Source organism: Mustela nigripes, chromosome 11, assembly GCF_022355385.1.
Source record: "Mustela nigripes isolate SB6536 chromosome 11, MUSNIG.SB6536, whole genome shotgun sequence".
Lineage (NCBI taxonomy): Eukaryota > Metazoa > Chordata > Mammalia > Carnivora > Mustelidae > Mustela > Mustela nigripes.
In genome coordinates this window covers 22,497,087-22,521,746 of record NC_081567.1, presented here as the reverse complement: position 1 = coordinate 22,521,746, position 24,660 = coordinate 22,497,087, and the positions used below count along the sequence as shown (strand labels likewise).

The 24,660-nt window shown below is 46.9% G+C and overlaps 1 protein-coding gene across 5 annotated transcripts in view; it reads right to left on the bottom strand.

Annotated features, from left to right (window-relative positions):
• The window catches only part of ARHGAP17 (Rho GTPase activating protein 17), an 84,692-nt gene that overhangs the window by 2,678 nt on the left and 57,354 nt on the right, over positions 1–24,660 (bottom strand). Inside the window, exons 11-21 of one of the 5 annotated variants that reach the window (XR_009407015.1) lie at positions 22,598–22,709; positions 21,971–22,052; positions 19,570–19,650; positions 18,226–18,339; positions 15,790–15,881; positions 13,914–14,070; positions 11,963–12,193; positions 9,605–9,768; positions 5,696–6,316; positions 4,321–4,356; positions 2,575–2,623 (exon numbers count right to left, since the gene is read on the bottom strand). Coding sequence is in view for 4 of the 5 variants with exons in the window: in XM_059415158.1 (XP_059271141.1) it covers positions 4,322–4,356; positions 5,696–6,316; positions 9,605–9,768; positions 11,963–12,193; positions 13,914–14,070; positions 15,790–15,881; positions 18,226–18,339; positions 19,570–19,650; positions 21,971–22,052; positions 22,598–22,709 (1,689 nt within the window). In the remaining variant the exon portion in view is untranslated. The remainder of the gene's footprint in view (positions 1–2,574; positions 2,624–4,320; positions 4,357–5,695; positions 6,317–9,604; positions 9,769–11,962; positions 12,194–13,913; positions 14,071–15,789; positions 15,882–18,225; positions 18,340–19,569; positions 19,651–21,970; positions 22,053–22,597; positions 22,710–24,660) is intronic. The other 4 variants (XM_059415158.1, XM_059415159.1, XM_059415157.1 and 1 more) reach the window with 4 other exon arrangements.

Here is a 24,660-nt window from a genome sequence, read left to right as displayed (position 1 = left end):
TCAGAGACTATGCAACTGCCATGCCTGGTGGGGGACGCGTGATGCAAAGGTTCTATACATGCTGATTAGATTTCTACTTGTTAATATGTGGATTTCCATGCAAACCAACACCAAACAGCCACAGACCCTTTTCAGAGGACAGATCTTTTTCCTTCCTTCCTTTCCATCGCATATAATTTCTGGATTTGTACTTTCCTGAAATTCTCTTTATGATGAATATACAAAAATTCTACAGCGGGGGAAGAATGTGTGGTGGGAACATAAGGCCTCCTGCCTGCTTCCCTGGTTTGCCTGAGGTTGGCAGATACATTATTTCCCAGCCTTAACCCCCTGCCCCTTACATGAACCATTTTTATTTTTTTAAAGGCAGCTGAGTTTATTTTTATTTATGATTTTATTATAATTTTAAAGTTTTGGGGCACCTGGGTGGCTCAGTGGCTTAAGTCTCTGCCTTCAGCTCAGGTCATGATCTCAGGGTCCTGGGATCGAGCCCCGCATCGTGCTCTCTGCTCAGCAGGGAGCCTGCTTCCCTCTCTCTTTCTCTGCCAGCCTCTCTGCCTACTTATGGTCGTTCTCTCTCTGTCAAATAAATAAGATCTTAAAAAAATAAAGTTTTAAGTAGGTTCCATGCCCTGAACTCATGACCCTGAGATCAAGAGTTACCAGCTCTACCCACCGAGAGAGCCAGGCTGGCTAAACCATGTTTAAAAAGAAGACAGCAAATCTGTTCACACACAGGAAGTAGGAAGAATCAGCGTGTGTGCAGAGCTAGCTTTTAGAAGGAGACTACTCTTCATCACGATGGTGGCACCACTGAACAGCTACCACACACCAGACATGGTCCCAGGGGCTACGCACACAGCATCGCGTCAGTGAGAACTGGCCCTCTGTGAAATGACCCCAAAGCAGCACTAGTATAACCAGTGTAGAGGTAAGAAAGGGAGACCCTGAGAGACTCAGCTCCTCACACAGGATCAGAGCCAGATGGGCTGGACCCTGGAGCCTGGGTTTTCATTGGTGTAGTGCTCTCCCTCCGCCCCACAGGACTTTGTGCGTCCGCGGGTGAGGGTCCTGACAGAGCAGACAGCTTCTGAGGATATAACGCAGGAGTCTGGACACTCTGGTTCATTGTAGCAAAAAAGGGGGGAAAGGTTATTTTACAAAGATTCTAATATTTACTTTGACATGATTCTGATGTTTAGTTATTAAAAATAAACTGCAAGTTTATTTCTTCTGCTTCAGAAGCCACTGAAATGTCCAACTCTGAGCAAAAATCTGTCTGCTTAACGTTAGACATTCATTGGAAAAGATGGGTTGTTAAAACTCCATCAGAACATGGGAAGGAGCATAGAATGTAAGGTGAAATTAAAAAATGCAAGATCAAAATCTATATATGAAAAATAGTTAGAATCATACACTCCCTGGACTTCTAGGGGGAAAAAAACTAGAGTAGAGAAACAAATAGAATACAAACAGTGCCTTCTTATTTCTAGTTTCCAAATCTCCTTCAATATCCATGGTTAGTTGTTTTTTTTTTTTTAATGCATGTCTTTCAGGATATAAAAAGAGGTCAGTTTTTAAAAAGAACACCGTGAGAACTAGTGGCGTGTTGAGTTTGTTTAAGGACGATCCCGAGAGCAATACGGCGTACCGTTGTGCAGAGGATAGGGGCCTCGTGGATATTCTCAGACTCATGGAATATCACAAAATATTAAGAAATGTCTTTTGCTCCAGAGCATTGTCTTTTTAACCCACAAAAGAACTGGGAAAACCAAGCAGTGCATCAGAATCTGAATTGGGGGCAGGGGTGCCTGGGTGGCTCAGTGGGTTAAAGCCTCTGCCTTCAACTTGGGTCATGATCCCAGAGTCCTGGGATCGAGTCCCGCATCGGGCTCTCTGCTCGGCAGGGAGCCTGCTTCCTCCTCTCTCTCTGCCTGCCTCTCTGCCTACTTGTGATCTCTGTCAAATAAATAAATAAAAATTCTTTAAAAAAAAAAATCTAAATAGGGATGACTGGGCCCCAGCCCTAGAAGGCTGTGTCTGGACATATGAATTTTTAAAGCGTTGACATATGAATCTAATACAGAACTCTGAGCATCTATTTGTTTTTTCCCAAGATAAAAATGATCATCAATGGCTACCGTTTACTTAAGACTCCGTGTAAATTAAGAACTGAAAGATGTTCTCTTATTTTATCTGATTTCACCCCTTCAGGAGAAATTCTCTTACTCATAAGCCAGGTCATTACACAGAGCTGCAATTCTAATTCAGGCACATCCGAGTCTACAAGGTCCTCTTTCTATTACATCTCAAGCCGGCCCGGTATAGACAAGAACAGGAGTGAGAGAAGTAACAGGGCCAGCCCTTGAGCACCTGACACATGCTGTGGACACGCTTTGTACTCAGGGTGATTGACAGCAAGCATGAACGAAGCCAGCCTCCATTAGTACATGCACTATTAGTAGGGATACAAGCAGGCAGGGGGAGCGTGCCCGGTTAGTAACAGGCATTAGTGCACAAACATGATCATCAAGTAGCACAAATGCTTTGGCCAATCAGGTGCCTTTTCCTTACCATTAATTATTCCAATTTCAGTTCTTACTGAACATGGCAGGTCATACATCTAAATTATTTAATAAAATGTTGAAATTAGAACACTCTTGGCTAGAATCTATTACTTTAAAAACAGCAAGATGTAAACTCTCTTACTTTCGCAGCTAAAAGCCTGGGTCATGTTTTCTACAGTAATGACCAAGAAGAGGTTCCAGTGACATCAGAGTCCCACCGTTCTCCCCGGGCTGCAGCTGAGCTGGCCCAGGTTGGTGGCCAGAGGTGCCCGGCAGGAACAGTTGCCCCCAAGAGTTTATCTTAAGCCCCGGGCCTTAATTCTACTTTTTGGGGATTAATTGCTCTAAACAAATAACCTGTTTCTAGGAATCTGTTCGTGGTTTTCCATGTAAAAACATGATGTCGTCATAAAGAACCACCTTCCTTGGAAGTTATGTTGAAATACCCAATGGCCATATCCAGGAATGGTTAATAATAGAGGATTCATGAGCCCTAAATGCTGGCCTTCTGTGTGTTCCCGGAGGCAGTCCAGGCCATTTTAAGCAACTGAAAGTTAATTCTGCAATACAGAGGTCATTGTGGTGACCTGGAATTTCTTGAGTGTAGGAGAGTTCATAACATAGATTGGTTTTTAAATACTTCGTTAATATCTTAAGGAAAAGTAGTTTTCATATAAAATCTCCCTGACCTGATAATTATAAAGTACAGAGCCTTATGGGGTTGTACTGGGTCAGTAAGATGGCTTTCTGGAAGAAAGACACCTGAGCTGAGAATGGTATTAAACAAAAGACACGATTCTGGTTTGTAGTTTTCCATCAAAAAGAGGGAAAGATCTAGGTGGAGGGGAGAAGTTTGGGGTGTCCCAAGTACTGACATGTTGATTAGAGCTTAGTCACTTCACTCTTATATATGACTTCCACACCCTGTCAGGCAACCCCAGGCTTCTCTGGGTTATAGGGAGTGGTGAAGAGGACTCACCCCCGTGCCCTCCTCCATGTCCTAAAGGTCACACTCTAGTTTCCCTTTCTGATTTCTCCAGAAAGTCTTACTCAGACCAAAGCTGTGAATACTCTGCCGAAGTAGCCCACCATAGGTTTAAGGCTCAGCTCAGCGGATGAGAGCAACGGTACCCTTAAAGAGAGCCTTATGGTGTCCAAATGCGGACCCAAAGGCAGGATTTAGATGAGCCTCACAGTGCCCCTGGAAAAGCTCATATGGTTTAAGAAAGCAAAATGTAAGCATGCTGGAATGCAAAGGAATTTAGTGGGATCTTTGGAGGAATTTTTTTTTTTTTTTTTGGTCTTCAGAATTTCCAACATCAAATTAAGAAGCTCCATGCGGTTAACTTGCACTTAAGATACAATTAAAAAAATTAAAGCTCAAGACACAGGGAACACAATTTTCTGGGCTGACTGCACCCGAGTCCTCTTTGGTTGGAAGTGATGAGCCAATCAATGACAGGTAAATCCCTGAGAAGAGCAGGACCCTTTAGGAAAGGCTTACCAACAAGAAAGAAGACACTCCTCCTATCTTACAAGAGTTGCTTGAAACTGGGTTCTCAATCTACGGACATCTACCTCTTGAACTGCGAGCACAGCAGCTCAGCATAAGGAATTTGTCTAACGCTACAGAACGGTGGCAGGGGCCTCAAGGAGCTGCTCCTGAGCACAGAGTCACAAGCACATTTGCAAAACACGGCTAAGCAGGAGCATTTGGAGCTGTGGAGCGAGCTGCTTGGGGGTGGTTACAGACCTTAGTCCTGGGAACCTTCCCCACCTGTGAGGGCATCTATTGGGAAACAAACAAACAAACACACCAATATGGCTTTGTTTTTCAAAAGTAGAAGCTGGAGTATCATCAGAAATTATTAACCATTTATAACAGTGCATTTATGCAGTATATTCCTGAAAAAGAAATAGGGTTATCAAAAGAAAGACTAATTGGTTAACCATCATTATTTGGGGTACCAGTCTGGGGGATACCACTGGCTCGTTTCAGCAGAGATGTGTAGTACAGCTGGTCAGCCAAGAGGTATATTTCAGCTTCTCTAAAACTAGCTCCACATAGGAAATTTAAAACTAAGCTGTTGTGATTCAAAGCTCCTAACTGCCATTTTAAAAAACACATTAACCCCCCCACAATCTACCCCATCCTTAAATCAAATAGTGTATTAGAGCCCTAAGGGTGGAACTTTGAAAAGAAATCATAATTAACTAAAATGATCATGTTCTAGACTGCCCTTAAAAAAAAAAAATACAGGGTGCCTGGGTGGCTCAGTGGGTTAAGCCGCTGCCTTCGGCTCAGGTCATGGTCTCAGGGTCCTGGGATCGAGTCCCGCATCGGGCTCTCTGCTCGGCAGGGAGCCTGCTTCCCTCTCTCTCTCTCTCTCTGCCTGCCTCTCTGCCTATTTGTGATCTCTCTCTGTCAAATGAATAAATAAAATCTTAAAAAAAAAATACACCCCATTAGGTAGCCCACAGAAATGTATACAATCATCACTACCTGAAACAGGTTTCCATGGGAATTATGGAAAATTCTTGATCCTTCCCTCCCTCAACACTCAGGACTGGTGCTCTGATGTGCTCACGCCCAAGACTTCCCTTGCTGGAGCATCCAAATGGGCACAGATCACGTTTTTTAAAGTTATGTCTGAAATGTTTCATTTACTATGAACATTTTTAGCTTTAGAAGGAAGGTAAGTATCTTAATGGGGAAATCGCTAAGAAATGAATTTCATGCTCACGTTGTATAATACCTTTCACTAATTAGGTCATTGTACTTGGAAAAAGGTAAATGTAGATAGGTCTTAAACACATATGATACTATAAGTCAGAGGCCAGCCAACTTCAAGGGCCAGGTATTAAATATTTTCAGGCTCTGTGAGCCAAATACTCTCTGAAAGGTCTATACCACCATTACATTAGCAAAAAAGCAGCCAAAGGCAGTTTGTTAACAAATTAGAGTGGCTTTGTCCCAATAAAACTTTATTTACAAAAATGGGCTATGGGCTGGATCTGGCCAGTGGGTACAGTTTGCTGCCCCCCACTGAAAACCAAGGCCTAAACGAAAGGGGAGTGTCTGGATGTAGTGTGGAAGGGGGAAAGGTCTGAGCTGATTTCTCACTTACCCGTGACTATTTTGGAGGCAGTGGGAGCAGCGTTGGTGAGGGTGCCATCCCCAGCCGAGTGGGCACCAGGAGGATGTGGGGGTGGAGGCATGCTGGGTCGGTTCCTTGGCTTTGGTACTGGTCTTGGTCTTGGTAAGGTTCCGGTGTGTGGCTGTGCCATCTCAGGATTACTCACCGCCTGGGTCTGAGAAGCTGGCAGGCTGGGGTTCTGTTTTCCTAAAGGTGGAGTACTGGGGGGCGTTGGAGTCTGGGGAGGGGTGTGAAGCGGCTGCTCAAGTCCAGGCTCACTGGGCAAAGCCACGGGAGCGGGCGGGCCCTGGCTACTCGGTTTGCTGTGCCCCAGCAGTGCGGCCTGCGTCGGGGGCTGCGGTGGTGGGTGATTGGGAGCTTGTATCGGGGACAGGCTGCTCGAGTACCTCCGGGGTGCAGAAGGCTGTGAGGTGGTGCAGGGCTGGCCGGGGGCCTGGCCCACATGCTGGGCGGGAGGAGAAGGGCTTCGCGTGGTTGGCTTTGGTGACGGGCTGGGTAGGTGCTGAGATGTTCCTGGAGAACTCTGGCCCCCGGGATGGCCAGGAGGTGGGTTTCCTGGTTTCGGGGGTGCAGGAGCAGGTTTTTTAACAGCTGCACAAAGGGGGAAAACATCTTTCAGTGAGTAAAGCCAGCACCGCCTTTATGAGGTGAATCTCACAACGGCTGATACCGGGCTCCCGGTGGAAGCATGCGAGCAGGAGGGCATTCACCTCTGTGGTCTGCCTCCTCCAAGGCCCCCGGGCCAGTCCAACCAGGTGAACAGCTGCTGACAAACGTGAATTGAGGACATCCTTCCAAATGCCAGACTGGCCCTCCCCGAAAGCTGTCAAGGCCACGAAAACACAAGGGAGGACAGAAACTGTCATAGCCCAGAGAGACTCCGGAGAAGAGGCGGCCGCATGCACCGTGGCCTCCTGCATGGGAGCGGGCCCGGGACAGAACATGGCCCCTGGTGGAACAACTGGTGAAATCCGAACAAAATATGGAGTTTTGTCCATAGTAAAGCAGGAGGGCTGGTTTCTGGGGGGTGACAAATGCACCTTGGGGACCTGGGTCATTAACAGTCGGAGAAGTGGGTGAGGGGCATTTGGGAACAACCAGCACTGCCTCTGCAACTTCTCTGGAAATCTAAAATTTGCTCAAACAAGAGGTTTACGGTTAAAAAAAAAAAAAAAGTACTCTATATACATACCGACCTTTAGATCTTTAAAGACCCATTGTTTATTTTTTTATTTTAAAAATTTTTAGTAATCTCTACACCCAGTGTGGGGCTTGAACTCACGACTCTGAGATCAAGAGTTGTACGCTCTGCTGATGGAACCAGCCAGGTACCCCGAGGTCTGTCATTTGAAAAGTTTAATATGAAGAGAATTAAGTGAAGGGAGCCACCTCCCTAGATGGACTCGATGCTCTAAGGCCAGTGAGCTGCCCACTTGTCAGTGTCCTGCCCGCCCGAAGAATCGGGGAGAAGCAAGAGGAGCTAGAAGAGGGTGACCCCCAAGCACGACTGATCTGCCTGTATATGCACCATGGCCCCTTGCCTTAAGCCGGCTTCTAGAGGGCTTAATTTTTTTTTTTTTTAATAACAGAAATTCTACCAATTCTGGAATCATTTGAATTAGCAGATATGCTCTGGATAGAAGTACAAGTAAGTCTGGAAGAGTTGTCTTAGCTAGATTTCTCTAAAGAGGGATGAAGCAAACCACTACCCTCTCCACACCAGCTGAGATCAGCGTCAGGAAGGGGGTGAGGAGGCCAGGGGGCAGAATTTGGTACTGAGGAGGGTGAAATCAAAAACACGGAGACCTGGTTTTGGGCTGGGAGAGATGGGCGGTAAGGGGAGACATTAGCATTTTTCAAATTGTACTGAGGTCCTACTAATCTTCCCGAAAAGCGATAGGGAAATTAAGGAGCATCACTTACCCCACATCACTAGTACCAAATTAGGCCCCTTACATAAACTGAAGTTCCATTTAAGCCTCGCTTAAGTCCCATTAGCTCCCTGCAGGACAGGCATTGTTATACCCATATCATGGTAGAGAAAACTGAGGTTCAGAGAAGTCAAATATTTGCAAAAGATCACACAGCCAGTAACTGGCAGAACAGAGGCTCACAACCATGTTCTATGGACTCCTTGGTCTCTTTTTCAGCTCCTTCCTCCTTCCTACACTGGCTGGCTCTCCACTTACAGGGCTCAGAATTCAAGAATGAAAAGGGTATAAAGTTGGTTCTGCTATGCTGGCCTAGAACTTTTGACCTTGAACCCTGGAAGACCTTTTCCCACAGAAATAACTATGCAGCTGACAAAGAAAGGACTCTTTGGAAGAGTAGCCATACTCTGGTTACCATAAGCAACTTAAAAAGAAAAATGTCTAGCTTTCTGTTCTGAGTGGTAGAACTGTAAATTCACACTGAATAAAAGACCATTCCTGGCATGAAAGGGTGCCAAGGCAATGAGGAGAGGCGGCAGGGGCGTCGGGTGCCAGGGCCATGGGAGAATGGTGGACCTTGTCCAAGACAAAGCAACAAGGTAAAAAATTAAATTTAAAAATTTCCGATCAAGGGGAAAATGCCCTGAAAGAGAGTGATGTGACAGAAGAAGACTCGGTGAGTCACGGAGATGGGGCTGGGCTTTAGTCAGAGTAGGATGACAGGGAGGGCTCACAGGGCGGGTAATCTCTGAGCTGGGACCTGAATGCTAAGGAACCACGTGTGGACCAGAGTAGAGAGCCCAGAAATCAGGCCGTGTACATGCGGCCAGCTGATCTTGGACAGGGCACTGAGGACACACAATCGGGAAAGCATGGTTTCTTCAACAGGTGGTGTCGGGAAAAGTGGATATCCACAGGCAAAAGAATAAAAGTGGACCCTTATCTTACACCATAAATAAGAGTCGACTCAAAATGGATTAAAGACTTAAACATAAGAGGGGCACCCGGTGGCTCAGTTGGTTAAGCATATGCTTTTGGCTCAGGTCATGATCCTGGGGTCCTGGGACTGAGTCCGGCATTGGGCTCCCGGCTCAGCGGGGAGCCTGCTTCTCCCTCTCCCTTTGCCTGTCACTGCCTCTGCTTGTGCTTTCTCTCTCTGACAAACTTAAAAAAAGAAAAAGGAAGAGGGGAATGAGGTCAGTGCATCCCAGGAACAGAGAGCAAGCAGACCAGCAGTGCTGAAGTTTGGGGAAAGAGGGGCGTGATAAGTGCAGGGCCCCAAAGCAGGTCCCACTACACACGGGGGAGGTCTGCACAGAAGCCACTGGAGGGAGAGTTTCAAGAGAGAGAGGACACGATCTGCCGTGTTTTAGCACAACCTCCCTAACTGCTGAGCAGAGGACAGTAGGGATATGGGTGGGAACGATTCAGATCACACAGCACTCAGGACCCAGAAAGCCCTGACCTCAATCTAGAGGTTACAGTGGCTGACAGATCTGCAGAACCTGGCTAGACAGAGGCTGGGGTGGTTTCCAAGCAGAGGGCAGGGCTGGAATACCAGATTCCTGGAAAACTGGGAGCACTGTTGACAAAAAACAACCTTTTGTTTGTTAGGCTTTGTGGCTTAAACATATTCCTAAATGCCTGCCTTTCAGCTATTAGTTCACTTCCTTTTAATGATTTTGCTTTTAAATGACTGATTTTTCTGCTTGCCATTTTTTTTTTTTTTAAGTAATCTTTACACCCAATGTGGGGCTTGAACTTAAGACTCCAAGATCAAGAGTCAGGTGTTCCTCCGACGAAGCCAGCCAGGTGGCCCTCTCCTTGCCATTTTGTAACAGACATGGAGATGCTCTCTTGGAAAGCCTTGCACCATGAATCCCTGCGCTAAACCCAAGGAAGTCTGCACATCCCTCCGTAAGGGGAAGGAGTAAAGGTGGCTACTTACCTCGGCGCAGAGTGTGCGGGCTAGGGCCTGCGGAATTGTGCCCTGGGCTGACAGAGAGCTGATGGGAGCCAGCCGTGGTCTGGGTCTGGTTCTGGCCAGTGGCCATCTGATTGCTGTTTCTCGCTGGGGCAGGGGCAGGTGCGGGGTCCTTGGGTTTTGGTGGACTACGGAGAGCAGAAGTCAAGTTAGATGTCAGGTACTCCCTGAGAAAGTCAGTCAGCATGCTCTCAAAACACCAGATTCCACCAGAGTTTACACCTCCACAGGCACGGAGGGCATCAGGAATTTTCGATAATTTGCACTGGGTCTGCAAAGCCACTGTTTATTTGGGGCCACACAGAGCTAAATATTTTAGGAGATTCACTGCCTCCATTGTCTTCTAGCTATTTAGCTACTTGAATATCATGAGACACGCCAGTTGATAGAGGCCAACAAGGAGTTTCTAGTTTGCTTGTACTTAAATTGGGCAGTATTAAAAAAAACATGAAAGGGCTTCTGGGCTTCCAAAGAATGAGATATGACACACACAGTGTACAAAACAAAGCAAAGCTGTGGCAAGATCCCAACAGTCTAAATTATAAAGTGCTTGGTTATTATCAATCGTTTGCACTCTAGGAAAGAGTAACCCTTGAGACTCAGCGATGGCTCCCAGCCCGGAGCTGGTTGGCAGCAGAGTGGACAGAGACCAGAACACGGGCCAATTCCTGGCTCAGAACTTCGTACACTAAGCTTTACAGCTGCATTTTGTCAGGGTCACCAAAGAGCAAATGCTAAAAATACCCACAGGGCACAAAACACAAAAGCAAATTGACGACTGACATTCCATTTGTCCTTCTGCAGGGCATTCTAGTTATTGTCTTAATGCATTTAGCCTTGATTAAGCAAACCAAAGGCTACAGGTAAATGAAAAATGTTTGAGCCTGCAAATACTTTTTTTTTTCCCTCAAACAAAAAAATTAGAGCTAAAACAAAGACGTGTGTGGAGCGGCAGTTTCGACAAGACATCATGGAGCTCAGGATGTGCCTAGGAAGCCTGGGGAGGTAGAGGCCTTTGTGATTTTGAACCAAAACGTGAATTTCAGCTAATTCTGTGAGTAAAAAGGAGCTCAGGAAAAATAGGGCAACCTGAATTCAGCTGTGAGGCTGGAACCTGATTCTCATCTCCTAAGCAGCTGGCGTCACACCCCACCAGGCACTCCCTCCCCATCCAGAGAAGCTGGATCCTTGTTCCATGCATGTATTTTACTTTATATGTGGTTATTTAGTGCTTTCTAGATGGCACAGTAGAGAAAAGGACCAGAAAAATCGGAGCACATACTCCGTAGAGGGACTTCTCTTTTACAGAACTTCTAGTCCTGCACTATTTGGCATACCACCTAAAGTGGCCTCTGGTGGGGAAGTGAATTCAAGCAGATTAGATGAAAATCTCAAGTTCAAAGGCACTCTTCCTTACAGCTGTACCTTGTACCCCATTCCAGGTGGCTAATCAAAAGATTAAGCAACAACAACAAAAAATGTTAAGCAACAAAAGGGCCTCTTAAGAAAGTCCATCATCGTATTTTCTACCTTGTATTTGCCAATCAATTTGCCTGTAAGACTGAAAGCTAGGGGTGGGGGAGGTCTCAGTCACCAACTGTGCCTGGTACGGCACCCAGCACACAGTTACTCAGTAAATCTGATTGGACGGGTGGATGGGTGGATGGATGGACGGACGGATGGATGGACTGATGGACGGATGGGTGGACCAAGGGGCAGACAGACAGATGGATGGATGGGTAGGTAGGTGGACGGATGGACAGACAGATAGATGGATTGGTGAGTGGGTGGACGGATGGACGGACAGATGGCTGGATGGGTGGGTGGACGGATGGACAGATGGATGGATGGATGGACGGACGGACGGACGGATGAATAGGTGGATGAAGGGAAGGATGGACAGATGGATGGGTGCGTGGGTGAATGACTGAATACCAGCAATGCTCTAATCTAAGTAACTCATTACATTCAAGTGTTAATTACTTAGTGTACAAGATGACAAAAGCACATGGCAAATGAACACTGAGTAGACATCAAACAGGGAAAAGGGGGTTGTAATAGAGCTAGCCACCTGTTGGCTTCCAGCACCAAAGCAGGATGGTAAAGAATGCAAACAAGCGTTGCTTCTTTTGGAAAACAGGAACAAGAGCAAGCAATGTACAGTCTTTTTTCCCATCCTTTGCCAACCAGAAGAGGGAAGGCAGATCTGGTTCACTCCACGCCGAGCAGTTCTGTGGGCATGGAGGCTACGCCCGTAGGCCAGCACCTGCAAGAGGGCTGGGGCATTGAGCACCCACTGCCAGCAGAAGCTGGTCTTCTTACCTGTCGCCCGAGCTTGGCCCCTGCTCCAGTGTGCCTGCAGAGGAGGGGACCGTCCCACCCCCTGTGCTGCTTTCAGCCCTAGAGCTCTGGGGAGGGGGCTCTGGGCCTGCAGGAGCCAAGGTGCTGCCATCTGTGGGCGGGAGTGGTGGCTGGAAAGCTGGGGCTATGTGCTTTCTAGTTAGAGTGCCACCCCGCCGGTGGGCCTGGAAGTCCATAAGCTTCACACCAAAGCTACACAGAAAGAAGAAACAGTCAACACAGCATGCAAGCCGACTAGTGAGACAGAAGTCCATCACTCCACACGTGTTACAACCCGCGCACGGCAAGAGCCACCCGACTTGCCCCGCATGCAGTGAGGCAGCAAGAACCAGATGAATGGTCATTGCTATTATCGAGGCAAGCAGCTTGCCTTGGCTTTAAACCTGAGCAAGCAACAGACCTGGTACTGATCAATGTCCTGTCTCAGTTCGGGTGTGAACAGCTGAAAGTCCGTGGACAGGCCTTGTATGGAGTGGGGGACATCACGTCCGCGTGCCCATTCGCCTACCACCCAGTGGCCTCCTCACTTCCATGTGTTTGGTGGACGGGGTGGCAGCCGAGGGCAGCATCAGGACATCACACCACACTGCCTCCCTGGCTGAGGTGTACGAGCCCTAGTGTGGGTACATGTGAAGAACAGATCTGAGAGGATTCATGATCCCGGGAAAAAAAAAAATCACTGCTTTCGGGAAGGAGATGGTGGTTGGAAGACGGGGAGAAGGAAAATTCACTTTTCGCGTAAGTGAACTTATGCGATGGAGGAACTCTCAGGCTTTTCAGTTTGAAAAGTAAACACGTGTGGCTCCCTGAGCTCATGTGTGCTGGGTCAGCTGGCAGGAAGAACCTACCCCGGGAGATAACCGAGGATCACATGTGCCAACCATGGCCACGATGCTGCATTTTGTGACTTCAAATACATGAAGGCTAAACTGTGCGGTGGCCAGTGTGTCATCAGGAAGCAGGACCTACTGTGTGACTGGGGCTTCAGAGAAGTAAAACTTTTGCACACAAGAAATGTGGGTTTCAGAGGGACAGATAGGAACGTAAAGTATTGGCCTTCGCCTGGACAAAACAACAACAAAGCAAAAGGAAAACAAAAAAAAAATCAAAGCTCACTATAAGATCAGGCAATGAAAAAAACTATGAAATTTAGTTGTGAATCTGTTTACTGGTTTAGTTGTAAAACTGTGTCCGGTGATGTTATTCCGTGTGTGTGCATGAAGCACGTCACTCCGCAGGCCTAACTTAACCTTTTGGGTGAACACAGTGGCATTTCATCATACGGACTTAATGGTTGGCCTCTGCAGGCACAAAACATAAACAGCCTCATTAAGCATTGAAAATCCCACTACACTCGCCCGTGGAGCATAGAACAGAGACTGACGTCTCTCACTAATTCCCACGCAGCTGTCTTTTTTCCTCCACGGTTGGCAAATAGAGAAGTACCTCCAGCTGAACACCAAATTCAGCGCTGGCTTCCACGAAGGGCCAAGTTATACCCAAAATAGGTCTCTTTAAACACCACATCCGACAACTCACTGGTGCGAGGTGGGTTATTCTCCTATCTGTCCACAACACTTAAATTTCCTCCCACTTACCCTCTCCTTTTCCCCCATCAAGTACACTTAAGTGACTTCGTAGCATGTGTATGATGCTTATCACAGAGCAAGTGAAGCTTGGACGCATATGCAACAGATGTGTACCGACGAGCTACGTGTCTGCCTTGGGGGGTCACGTTTAATGTTTGGAACGAACTAGAGCGGAATTCCTGAAATGTCTGGACCTAATAGTCATGGGTGCCATGGCCACTCTCATACTATAGGTCCATTGAGGCAGTACCAGATCCTGAGGGTTTAATAATTCTTCTATGTGACATCTGCTGCTGGAGGAAAGTGAACAGCTGTAAACACACCTCTCCTTCTTCACCAAGTCCCCTTCCATGACCGCCATGCTGGCAGGCCGCTTTCTCTCGAGGGTCCCTGAGTCAGAGTCATTTCCAGTGTGAGATGAGTGATTGGAATTTGGGGTGACGAGAGGCACAAATGCTTCCGATACGTTAAATTCCACCTCTGCAAGGAGAAAAAGAAACAAACGTGCAGGTACACCTTAGAGACAAGGCAGGTTTGGTGCAGACCACTGAAATAAGGCAAGTATCGCACTGAAGTGAGTATCGCAATAAAGCGAGCGTGATGATAAAGCAAATATCACGATGAAATGGACAATCCACTAAAGTGAGTATCACAATAAAGCAAGTCAAATGGCTCTTCTGGTCCCCAGTGCACATCAAAGTTATGTGTGCACTGTGCTGCCATGTGTAAGAGCATTAGGTCTACAAACACAGGGCACAGACCTTAATTAAAAAATACTTTATTGCTAAGAAAGGCTAACCATCATCTGAACTTCCAGTGAGTTATAATCACTGACCGCAGATCGCTATAACCAATATAACGAGAATGGAAAAAGTTGGAAATACTGCAAGAATTGCCAAAATGGGACAGAGACATGAAATGAGCAAATGCTATTGGAAAAATGGCAGCAAAGGCGGGGCTGCCACCAACCTTCAATTTGTAAAATAAATGCAACATCTAGGAAGCGTGGTCAAGTGAAGCGCCATGAGACGAGGCCGGCCAGCACATAAGGTGTACGGCAAATGGGCACACGAGGCTTAAAAATTACTCCCAGCTGTTTCACAAGTGCAACCCCCTGCCCCCTCATCTTCTCAACAGTTTGCCAAGCCAGGGGGAGGAAATAAATTGAGATAAGGACAGGGTATAATTCAGAATATAAGTTACACAATTCCTCTGCTTTCTTCTTTGTAAAAAGAAATTTTTAAAATAAAATTTTAAAAAATCATGGAATATGGAAGAAGACAATAAGCATGGATTACTTAAAAAAAGAAAGGTATTTACAGTTTGATATAAAATGCAAATAAAAGGCAACAGCAACTCCATACTGCCTATAGCAGTTTTTCTAAGATTTGTTTTCCCAAAGAAATCTTGGGCAAAATGCCAGTTTTCATCCACGTGTCATGTACTTGTTGAGAACCTCCATGAGTGAGGCGTGATTCTCAATGGTGAGGAGACCCGGGGAAAGGAGAAACGAGCTCGCCCTGGAGTCACGGGAGGTGACAGTGGGGCCACTCTGGGCAAAGTACGGGGCAGGAGGTCTGGACTCACAAAGCTTGCCCTAGCAGTATCCCCGAAGGGGTTCATGGCACCTCTGAAGATCCCAGGACTACAACAAATATAGTTTGAAAACCTGTTCCCTATTGCCTGAAATCCTCTTTCTCTGACACAGTCAACTCCCACCTTCACAAAATGGCTCCAATCAACCTATCCAGCTTCATCTTCCACCTTTACAAAAACCCGGCTCTCCGGCCACCGGAGCAAAAAGCTGCCTTCCAAGTGGAAAACTGCATATCCGGTGTCACCCCTTCTCGAAAGCGGTTCTGGTTCTTTGTGCCCAACATCTGAGTTTGTATAACCATCCACCCTTCCTTCTAACACGTGGGATAGTATCTGCTTCTTCTCCAATGGCAGACAGCATATCTCACCGGCAGACATAGCGCCGGGGGTACCGAGTGCACACTGGCTGAGTGGACACCCCCGGGGTGAAGTGAAACAAAGAGAAATACAAAATAATGTGGACGCACGCAAGGGGGTTTAAAAATAAACGTGAGCCAGTCACGGAATCGCGAAGGGGTTACTGAAGCATTTTCTTCTTTAAAAAATTTTCTATACCATCATTGTATTGTTCGGGCAGTCCGTGAAGTCGAAAAGTTACGTTACCTTCAGGGAAGAACCAGTCGGCGTGCTGGATAATGGGCTCGATGACCGCAACCACGTGGACAGAGGTGGCCGCTGCCATTTCAGCCAGAGTTCTGCAAAGGACATTCACAGTTAGACCACTTTCCGCAGGCAGCCTCTAATTTCTGCAGGTTGTGTCAGAGCGATTTAATTATTTTGGGGTTTTTCTGAAGATTATTTATTTATTTGAGAGAGAGCGAGCGAGCACGTATGAGTGGGAGAGCTAGAGGGAGGGAGAATCTCAACCAGATTCCTTGCCAAGCTGGAGCCCGACACGGGGTTTGATCCCAGGACCTGGAGATCCTGACCCGAGCGGAAACCAAGACTCCAACGCTTAACTGACTGCGCCACCCAGGTGCCCCCAATTTAGTTACTTTAAACAAGAAAATACACACAAATGCAAAAACTAGATCCATGGGGCTCTGGCCTCAGCGTGTGGCAGTGACGCCCCAGGAGGAGAAATCGCCCTGACTCGGCTGTCACTCCTTAGTCTGCATGCGCTGGGTTAATGGTGTGTCCAAATGCTGATTTTATGTTGGTTTGGAACAGGGTTGCAACCAGGCATTTTCCCACTGGAGCAGTATTGCCCAAGGTAGTCATCTCGTACGACCCAAGACACCACTGACAGCTTTGCCCACAATATAAGCGAGAGTGTGCACTGTTCCGGTGTGCACGTTACATCGGAGAACCTGAGCCCCGTGTTTACACAAACTACTAATTAAGGCTGTCACATCTGTGGCCTGGTCCCAAGATGCAGGTTTGGAAGTTGAGGGTGTGAATGCCAAGGTTCAAAAGGAAGAAAACAGGTAAGAGTCATTATCCCTAGTGTCAAGGAGCTCACGTTCCAGTTCAGAGTCAGAATATCACAGAAGCCCAAAAGCTGCAAAGGCCTGACATTTAGGGAGAGCCCAACCATGGGGGTCACAGGAGCATGAGGAAGGTTCAGGATGCAGACTGTGGGTCCCGCCACTTCCCTGCTTTAAGGAAACTTTAAGCAAGTTCCTTGTCCTCACCTGTAAGAATGAGGACAGAAGCACCTACTTCAAAAAGGTTACTTGTGAGGATTAAAAGAGGTCATTATGATGCCCCCAGAGTAAATACCAATGTTGGTGATTTCCCAGGAGCTCTCTACCTGGGCTCCCAGACCCCTCTTTTCTATTCAATCTGCATTTCTCAATGCCAACAAAAAAGAACACGGACAGGGGGCAGGAGCAATGGAAGAGAGGGAAACAGACTCCCCGCTGAGCAGGGAGTCTGACGTGGGACTTGATCCCAGGACCCCAGGATCATGACCTGAGCCAAAAGCAGACGCTTAACCTACTGAGCTGCCCAGGCGTCAGCAAATTATCTTTTTTTTTTTTTAAAGATTTTATTTATTTGTCAGAGACAGAGGGAGAGAGAGCGAGCGAGCACAGGCAGACAAAGAGGCAGGCAGAGGCAGGCAGAGGCAGAGGGAGAAGCAGGCTCTCTGCCGAGCAAGGAGCCTGATGTGGGACTCGATCCCAGGACCCTGGGATCATGACCTGAGCCGAAGGCAGCTGCTTAACCAACTGAGCCACCCAGGCGTCCCCGCAAATTATCTTTTTAAATGCAGTTTGATCAACTCATTCTTCTGCTTAGAAGCCTTGATGCCGGGCACCTGGGTGGCTCAGTTGGTTGAGCGTTCGGATAGGTCGTGATCCTAAAGTCCTGGGATCGAGTCCCACATCAGGCTCCCTGCTCGGCAGGGAGTCTGCTTCTCCTCCTAACCATTCTTCTCTCATGTTCTCTCTCTCATTCTCTCTTTCTCTCCCAAATAAATAAAATCTTAAAAAAAAAGAAAGAAAGAAACCTTGATGCCTCCCTGACCATTTATGACCCAACATAAGTTCCAAAACCTCCACCAGATACATAAGGCCCTTCAGAACCTGGCTCAGGCTTCATATTCCTTGGGCACAGTCTCCTGGCCCCAGTGCTCGGGCCATACAAGACCATGTGACACCACCCCCACCACCAGGCCCTTTTCACACACACAATGCCTTTGCTCATTTGGGCCACACCTGCAGGAAGCTATTCGTTCATCCAAGCACAACCCAAGTGCCTTTTCCTCTGCAGGGCTCTCCCTGCACTTCTCACCCTGAGCTGTGCTCCTCTGATATGCACTGTGGCCGTCGTGCTTTATAAGGTCTATGGCAGCCCCGGTGCCACGGCCATTCAGCTGCCTGCCTGCCCAGCAGCAGGGCCCTCTGAGGACTGCACGCAGGACCGGCCTCTAGGACGGGGTCCAGCTCACGACAGTGTCCCGAGAATGTCCGCTATGTGGAGAGACCAGACTCATAAGCGCAAGTCCGGAAGGGCACCTTACCCTGGAACGGGGTCTGTCCCCCTGCGGCACAAAGACAAGATTAAAATATTGTGATGTGGGGAGAGGTCACTTACCCTTCAGTTTTGGCCCATAATAAGTTAGGGCCTAACACAATTGCAATGTTGCTGGGAGTCATTTTATTGACGTCGCTGGTCTGGGCAAGCTTTGCAAGGAACTTGATTAAATACCTGGGGGAGAAAAGAGAAGAAAATATTTGCAGGAACAGCATCCTCCAGCCCCGGGTTGCTCTGGTGCTAAGTGCAGAGTGGAGTCGAATCAGAATCTGGCTCAGGTTCTGTATCTTACAAAGTCCTGTGCTCTCTCTTTCAGACGACAGACTCCGTTAGGACTTGGAAGAGGAAAACAGCTCACAAGAAGACCTCCACGATTCAATCCCTACTTGCTGTGTATTTCCCACCCTTTCTCCTTTATGCCCTATCTATCAACCCCTCAGTAAGTTACAATCTGGTTAACAGGTGGCTTGATATGTTTTAATGTAGGCATGAAAAGATACAAGAAGAGGGACATTGCTTAGAGAAAGCTGTATTTGAAAATATGTGGTGATTATGAAAATCTCCAATTTATCGTATAGTTATAGTCTCTCCTATACAAGCACAGCACTATAAAATCAAAAAATTAAGAATAACCTCACTATCTATTAAAAGGGGGCTGATTAAATAAATTAAATATATCCATAGAGCTTAGGGTAGTGGTAGAACCCAGGACTGAAATTAAAGGTCAGATAACATGCCACAAATTTCACCGGCAGAATATGTGTCATTTTGGACCAAGTCCTCTTCTACCATTTTCTTTGGTTTTCAATACTGTGGGCTGCCTTTTATCCTTCTTCTCTTTACACTTCTTCAAAGTCATATTTTAGGTCAAAAGGAAAGTGGAGATGAAATTTTAGAAATGTATTCCACGGTAAATTTTCTTAGAAACAGTAATTCCACAAAGCAATATGTAATTTCCAATTCTGCACATTTCATCTAATAGGATGATTTATACTCTATTAAAAATAAATTCTATAGCATATTGGAATTTTTTTTTTTTGGTAATTTATTTAAGTAAGCTCTACACCCAATGTACGGCTTGAGCTCACGACCCTGAAGTCCAAGAGTTGTGGGCTCTACTGACTGAGCCAGTCAGGCCAACTTTCCAGAACCTTCTCCTAGTAGCTGCAGTGGTAAGCTGACCAGGAGACTGCTGTTAATGCAGACCAGATGCGGATACGTCACACGGTGATATGTTTCACAATAACATACATCAAATCCCACTGCCAGCAACCCCCAGTTCCTCTCCGAAGCACTTGCTTGGTGTGCTTGGACCGAGTGACCTCTGCTGCAGATGGCACCTCTCTTCACTCCAGAGTCACTGTGGCTTGCTGGCTTAATTTGCAGGATACCAGTCATACATACCTAAAGTTAACAAAATTTTGTGGTGGCAACTTTTGACATGTTCTCCACAAATCCTGAAGCTTTTTGTCTTGATCCTGCACACTGAGAAAAAAAAAAAAAGCAACCCGTATTCATAACCCTTCATTAGGACACATCATTAGCAACCCCTGGGTTAATAACAGGCTACATGAACAGCGAAGCCCTCGATGACAGAGAAAAAGCACAGCTAGAAAATAGGACGGGTTTGGAAATGAATACATATGGAGTCAAATACTTCACTCTGAGCCATGGGTTAGCCTCGCCAAGACTCGGTCTCCTGATGTGCCTGCCTGCAGATAAGAATGTTGATTCTGCCCAGTGATGGGGAGGTTCTAGAGGTATAACCCGCAAAACCATCTGTGCCCACACCTGGCACACAAGAGACAAGACACCGATGAAAACTCTGTCCCAGAAGGTGCCTATCTCCACGAGCAGCTTCCTGGAGCCCAGATTTCTTGCTGGTCCAGCCACAGCAGGGCTGGCCGAGCTCCCAGGCACCCAACCCCCCGTGCCTCTTCCTGCCCTTAACTCCACCCAGAGGCTCCAGGCCCAGCAGCCCTGTCCTGTTGTGAAGCAGTCACAGGAGCTCTTCCACTCTATGGTTTCCACGTGCAAACTTCCATCGACACAAAAGAGGGCTGGAGAGGGTGTTAGCAGTCACCCACACAAGGTACCTTTGGACCTAAAATGTCCTCCGCAACTGGACCAATCTGGACTGGCAGGTAGCGGGTAAACGTAATTATATGTTAGAGGCTAGTCGTTGTGTCACCGGGATGCTGACCTTTCTCACATACGGAGGATCCATACCCCCAGAAACAGATGCCTGCTTCGAAAAGTGTATTTTTTCATGGGAACCGTGTTGGGAGTCTTGGAACCGAGAGAAGACTCAGGCGCAGGAGGAGCAGAGCAGGCGACCCAGCAGAGGAGACCCCAGAATGCTCTCCTACTCGACATTGCTGTCGGGGCCCATTTATTCAGTCTCACAAAAATGGACATTTACAATAGGCTGGGCCACACGCAGTGTCCAAGTATATGACCGTGACTGTGAACTTACTCTGATTTTTTTTTTTTTTTGAGATTTTATTTTATTTGTCAGAGAAAGAAAGTGAGAGAGAGAGAGCACAAGCAGAGGAAGCAGCACACAGAGGGAGAAGCAGGCTCCACGCCGAGCAGAGAGCCCGATGCGGGACTTGATCCCGAGACCTTGGGATCATGACCTGAGTGGAAGGGGCAGATGCCTAACTAACTGAGCCACCCAGGTGTCCCTGACTTTTTCTTTTTTAAAGATTTTATTTATTTACTTGTCAGAAAGAGAGCACAAGCAGGGGCGGGGGAGCAGCAGGCAGAGCAAGGAGAAGCAGGCTCCCCACTGAGCTGGGAGCTCAATGCGGGGTTCAATCCCAGAACCCCAGGATCATGATCCGAGCCGAAGGCAGACATTTCACTGACTGAGCCACCCAGGTGTCCCTTACTCTGAGTTTAAAAACCTTAATAGGGGTGGAAGCACCTGCCACTGAAGACTAAATGATCAGCCCCAGCTGCCCGTCTGCTGGGAATGGGTGACATGGCTAAAGACAGGGGAAGGACAGGATGGGAAAGGAGATCTGTTCCTTCTCCCTTAGGGTGAGCAATTAGGCTCCTATGGGAGGAACTGAGTCAGAACCATGAGGCACAGGTTAACAAGGAGGCAGGCTGGCCGGCTAGAGAGAAGCCCCTGGGGCTTTTAGGACAAGGCTGCCAACAGCTTCTGGCACGAAAGCTGGGCATGGGGGAGGAGGAGCGAAGAACAGGGATAGAGTCTTTGGGGCAGACAGGTCTGGGTCTGAATTCCCACTCTGCAAGTTACCCGCTGCTCCCTGGGCCCCGTGCCTCCCCCGCCTCGGTTTCTGCAAACCACATCTGTCTTTTACGTCGCTGATCATGGATGACAGGAGGTAATGGGTATTAAAATTAGTAGGTACTAAGCACACAGTAAGTGTTAACTAGTACTGTCAACACTGTATTACTGCACAACTGAGCTTCCCCACGGCTTGCCAGGCACACTGCCGCTGGCCAGTATGACATCTGTCATTCAGCCCATGATAGGGCTTCCCTCCCTCTAAAAGGGGTTTGAGACCAGCTGCTCTAGTAATACGGGTCCCACTACATGTCTTCATCCATATACATCATGCAAACTGAAGCCAGTGCTTAAGTGCTCACATTCCCACACTAATAATACTACTCCATATTTTCACCCAACACGTAAGAACTGAGGCACTTATTATTTAACACATATGCTATTTTAATGTTATTTTATGACCCCGAGAGTAAGGTGATTCACAAAGGGGATATAATATTCTGTCATTTCCTTTAACTTTGAAAACTCTGTGTTCTTTAAACTTACCTTGCAACTTGTGTCCATTCTTCATACAGATTAAAAGTCATCAGAGGTTCAGGCAGTTCCCGTAAATAGGACTTTAAAGCACCTGAAATTGTTAACATCCAAGGGGTAAGCCTGGGAATCTCGGGATGGATTATTTTTGCAAATTGAAATATCTCAGTTACAACCTGCCGAGAATATCTGAAACAAGCCATGAATCAGCGGGAGTAGTTACAGAGCATGGGGTGTTCCTAAAACAAATCCTGGCCCTTGCAAAATAGATTTGAGGGGTCAGTAGAAAATAAAATTAGCTTCAAAGTAACCTAATGGACATCATTTCCCAGGCAGATCTAGACTAGGAAGGAGAAAAAAGGGAAGGAAATATAAGCAGGACTTCAAATATTTGGGTTAGAAGCTACCTTCTCCACCTTTACTTAATAATCAGGAAAACAAAGAAACCCCCAAAACAGGAAAAGGGGTGTGTGTGTGTACCCTTATTCAGTTGTATTTGTCATTTCAGCTTGTCCAATTAAACCTATATAGGGAGACCATTTCAATTTTATCAGAATCTGAAAATGAACACTGGATTTTTAAATGGTGATGTGTCTGAGATGGGACCCACCCCCGTGAGGGCGACTCCTCACAGCTCACCTGCAACAGCATGGGGGTCAGAGTAGAACTCATCCAGGTGAGAAGTAGAACAGTCTAAAGCAGCTTTCAGTTTCTTTAACTTGGAGGCCCCAGCCCCAATTCGGAAAAGGCCCTAAAGACAACAAAAGGCCATGAGCGGCAAGTTCAAGTTGTGGGCTTTATGCTGAGCAGCAGCATACAGTTGATGAAGAGCATTCCACCCCAGCCCCGACTCCCAGACACCTCATCTGTGAGGGCAGGGATGCTGCCTGCCTTGCGGGGTGACCGGGAAGGACAATGGACCAAGCACAGGCAGGTAGAGGGGCAGACAGATAGGCAGAGAGCAATTCATTCCTGATTGGTGCGAGCTCTTGCCCTGGCCCATTGCTAAAATATCTGTGCCTATTAGAAATCTATTTAAATGCAATATTTTAGGGGCACCTGGGTGGCTCAGTCAGTCCTGGGATCAAGCCCTGAATCGGTCCCCCTGCTCAGCAGCCAGCATGTTTCTCCCTCTGCCTGCTGCTCCCCCTGCTTGTACTTTCTCTCTCTGTGTATCAAATAAATAAATAAACAAAATCTTTTAAAAGAAAAGAAATGCAATATTTTAAACTTCCACAAGGTGGACTGCTACAGATTTTTTTAATTTAGGATTTTTTTTTTAATTGACATCTCATGAAAAGTTGCTAGACTAGGCTGCTTGTCACTTTCATTGCCCTAAAAGTTACTCAGAGAAAAACACATGAAGGTCAACCAAGAAAGGCAGGACTATGAAGACACTGGTCCAGGTGTTATAAGATGTGTGTTTTAAGTAAATTTAATCTAGGCAAGGTTTCTCAATCAGTAATACTGACATTCCAGGCTAGGTAATTCTTTGTTGTGGGGGGCTGTCCTGCACATTGTTAGACATTTTAGCAGCAGCCCAAGTCTCTACCCACTAGAGCCAGTGGCAAATCCACTTTTAAAACTGTGACCATCTGGGGTGCTTGGGTGGCTCAGTGGGTTAAAGCCTCTGCCTTCAGCTCAGGTCATGATCCCAGGGTCCTGGGATCGAGCCCCGCATTGGGCTCTCTGCTCAGCAGGGAGCCTGCTTACCCCTCCCCTCTCTCTCTGCCTACTTGTGATCTCTGTCTGTCAAATAAATAAATAAAATCTTTAGGGGGGAAAAAAAAAACTGTGACCATCAAAACGGTCTCCAGACCTTGCCAAATACCTCCCAAAGAGGACAAAATTGGCCCAGCTGAGCAGCTCAGATCTCAGGCTACTAGAGTTGAGTTCACATCAGTGGAGGAGGGGGCAGAAAGTGGAAGCAAACACAAGGGTGGCTTCTGGAATGTCCCTTAATCTGGGTGCTGATCACATGCATGAGTTCAGTCTGTGGAAATTTACCAAACTGTTTACTTATGCATACATTTTCTATGTACAAAATACTTTATTTTTTTTTTTTAAAGATTTTATTAATTTATTTGACAGAGAGAGAGATCACAAGTAGGCAGAGAGGCAGGCAGAGAGAGAGGAGGAAGCAGGCTCCCGCTGAGCAAAGAGCCTGATGCGGGGCTCGATCCCAGGACACTGAGATCATGACCTGAGCTGAAGGCAGCGGCTTAATCCACTGAGCCACCCAGGCGCCCCTGTACAAAATACTTTAATAAGGTTTTTATTTTTAATTTTTTTTAAAGATTTTATTTCTTTATTTGACAGAGAGAAATCACAAGTAGATGGAGAGGCAGGCAGAGAGAGAGAGAGGGAAGCAGGCTCCCTGCTGAGCAGAGAGCCCGATGCGGGACTCGATCCCAGGACCCTGAGATCATGACCCGAGCCGAAGGCAGCGGCTTAACCCACTGAGCCACCCAGGCGCCCTTTAATAAGGTTTTTAAAAGGAAAAAAAAAAAAAAGACTTGGCATCTGATTTTGATTCCCCCCTATCATGAACTCACTCACCAGGAAAAGGAGTAACAAGACCTGCCCTGCTTGGTTCATGGGGTTCTGGGGGATAAGGATTCCATAAAATAAGAATATAAATACCCCCACCAAAATGCATGGTACTACCCAAATGTAATATTCTGCTTTAAGCAAACTAAAGC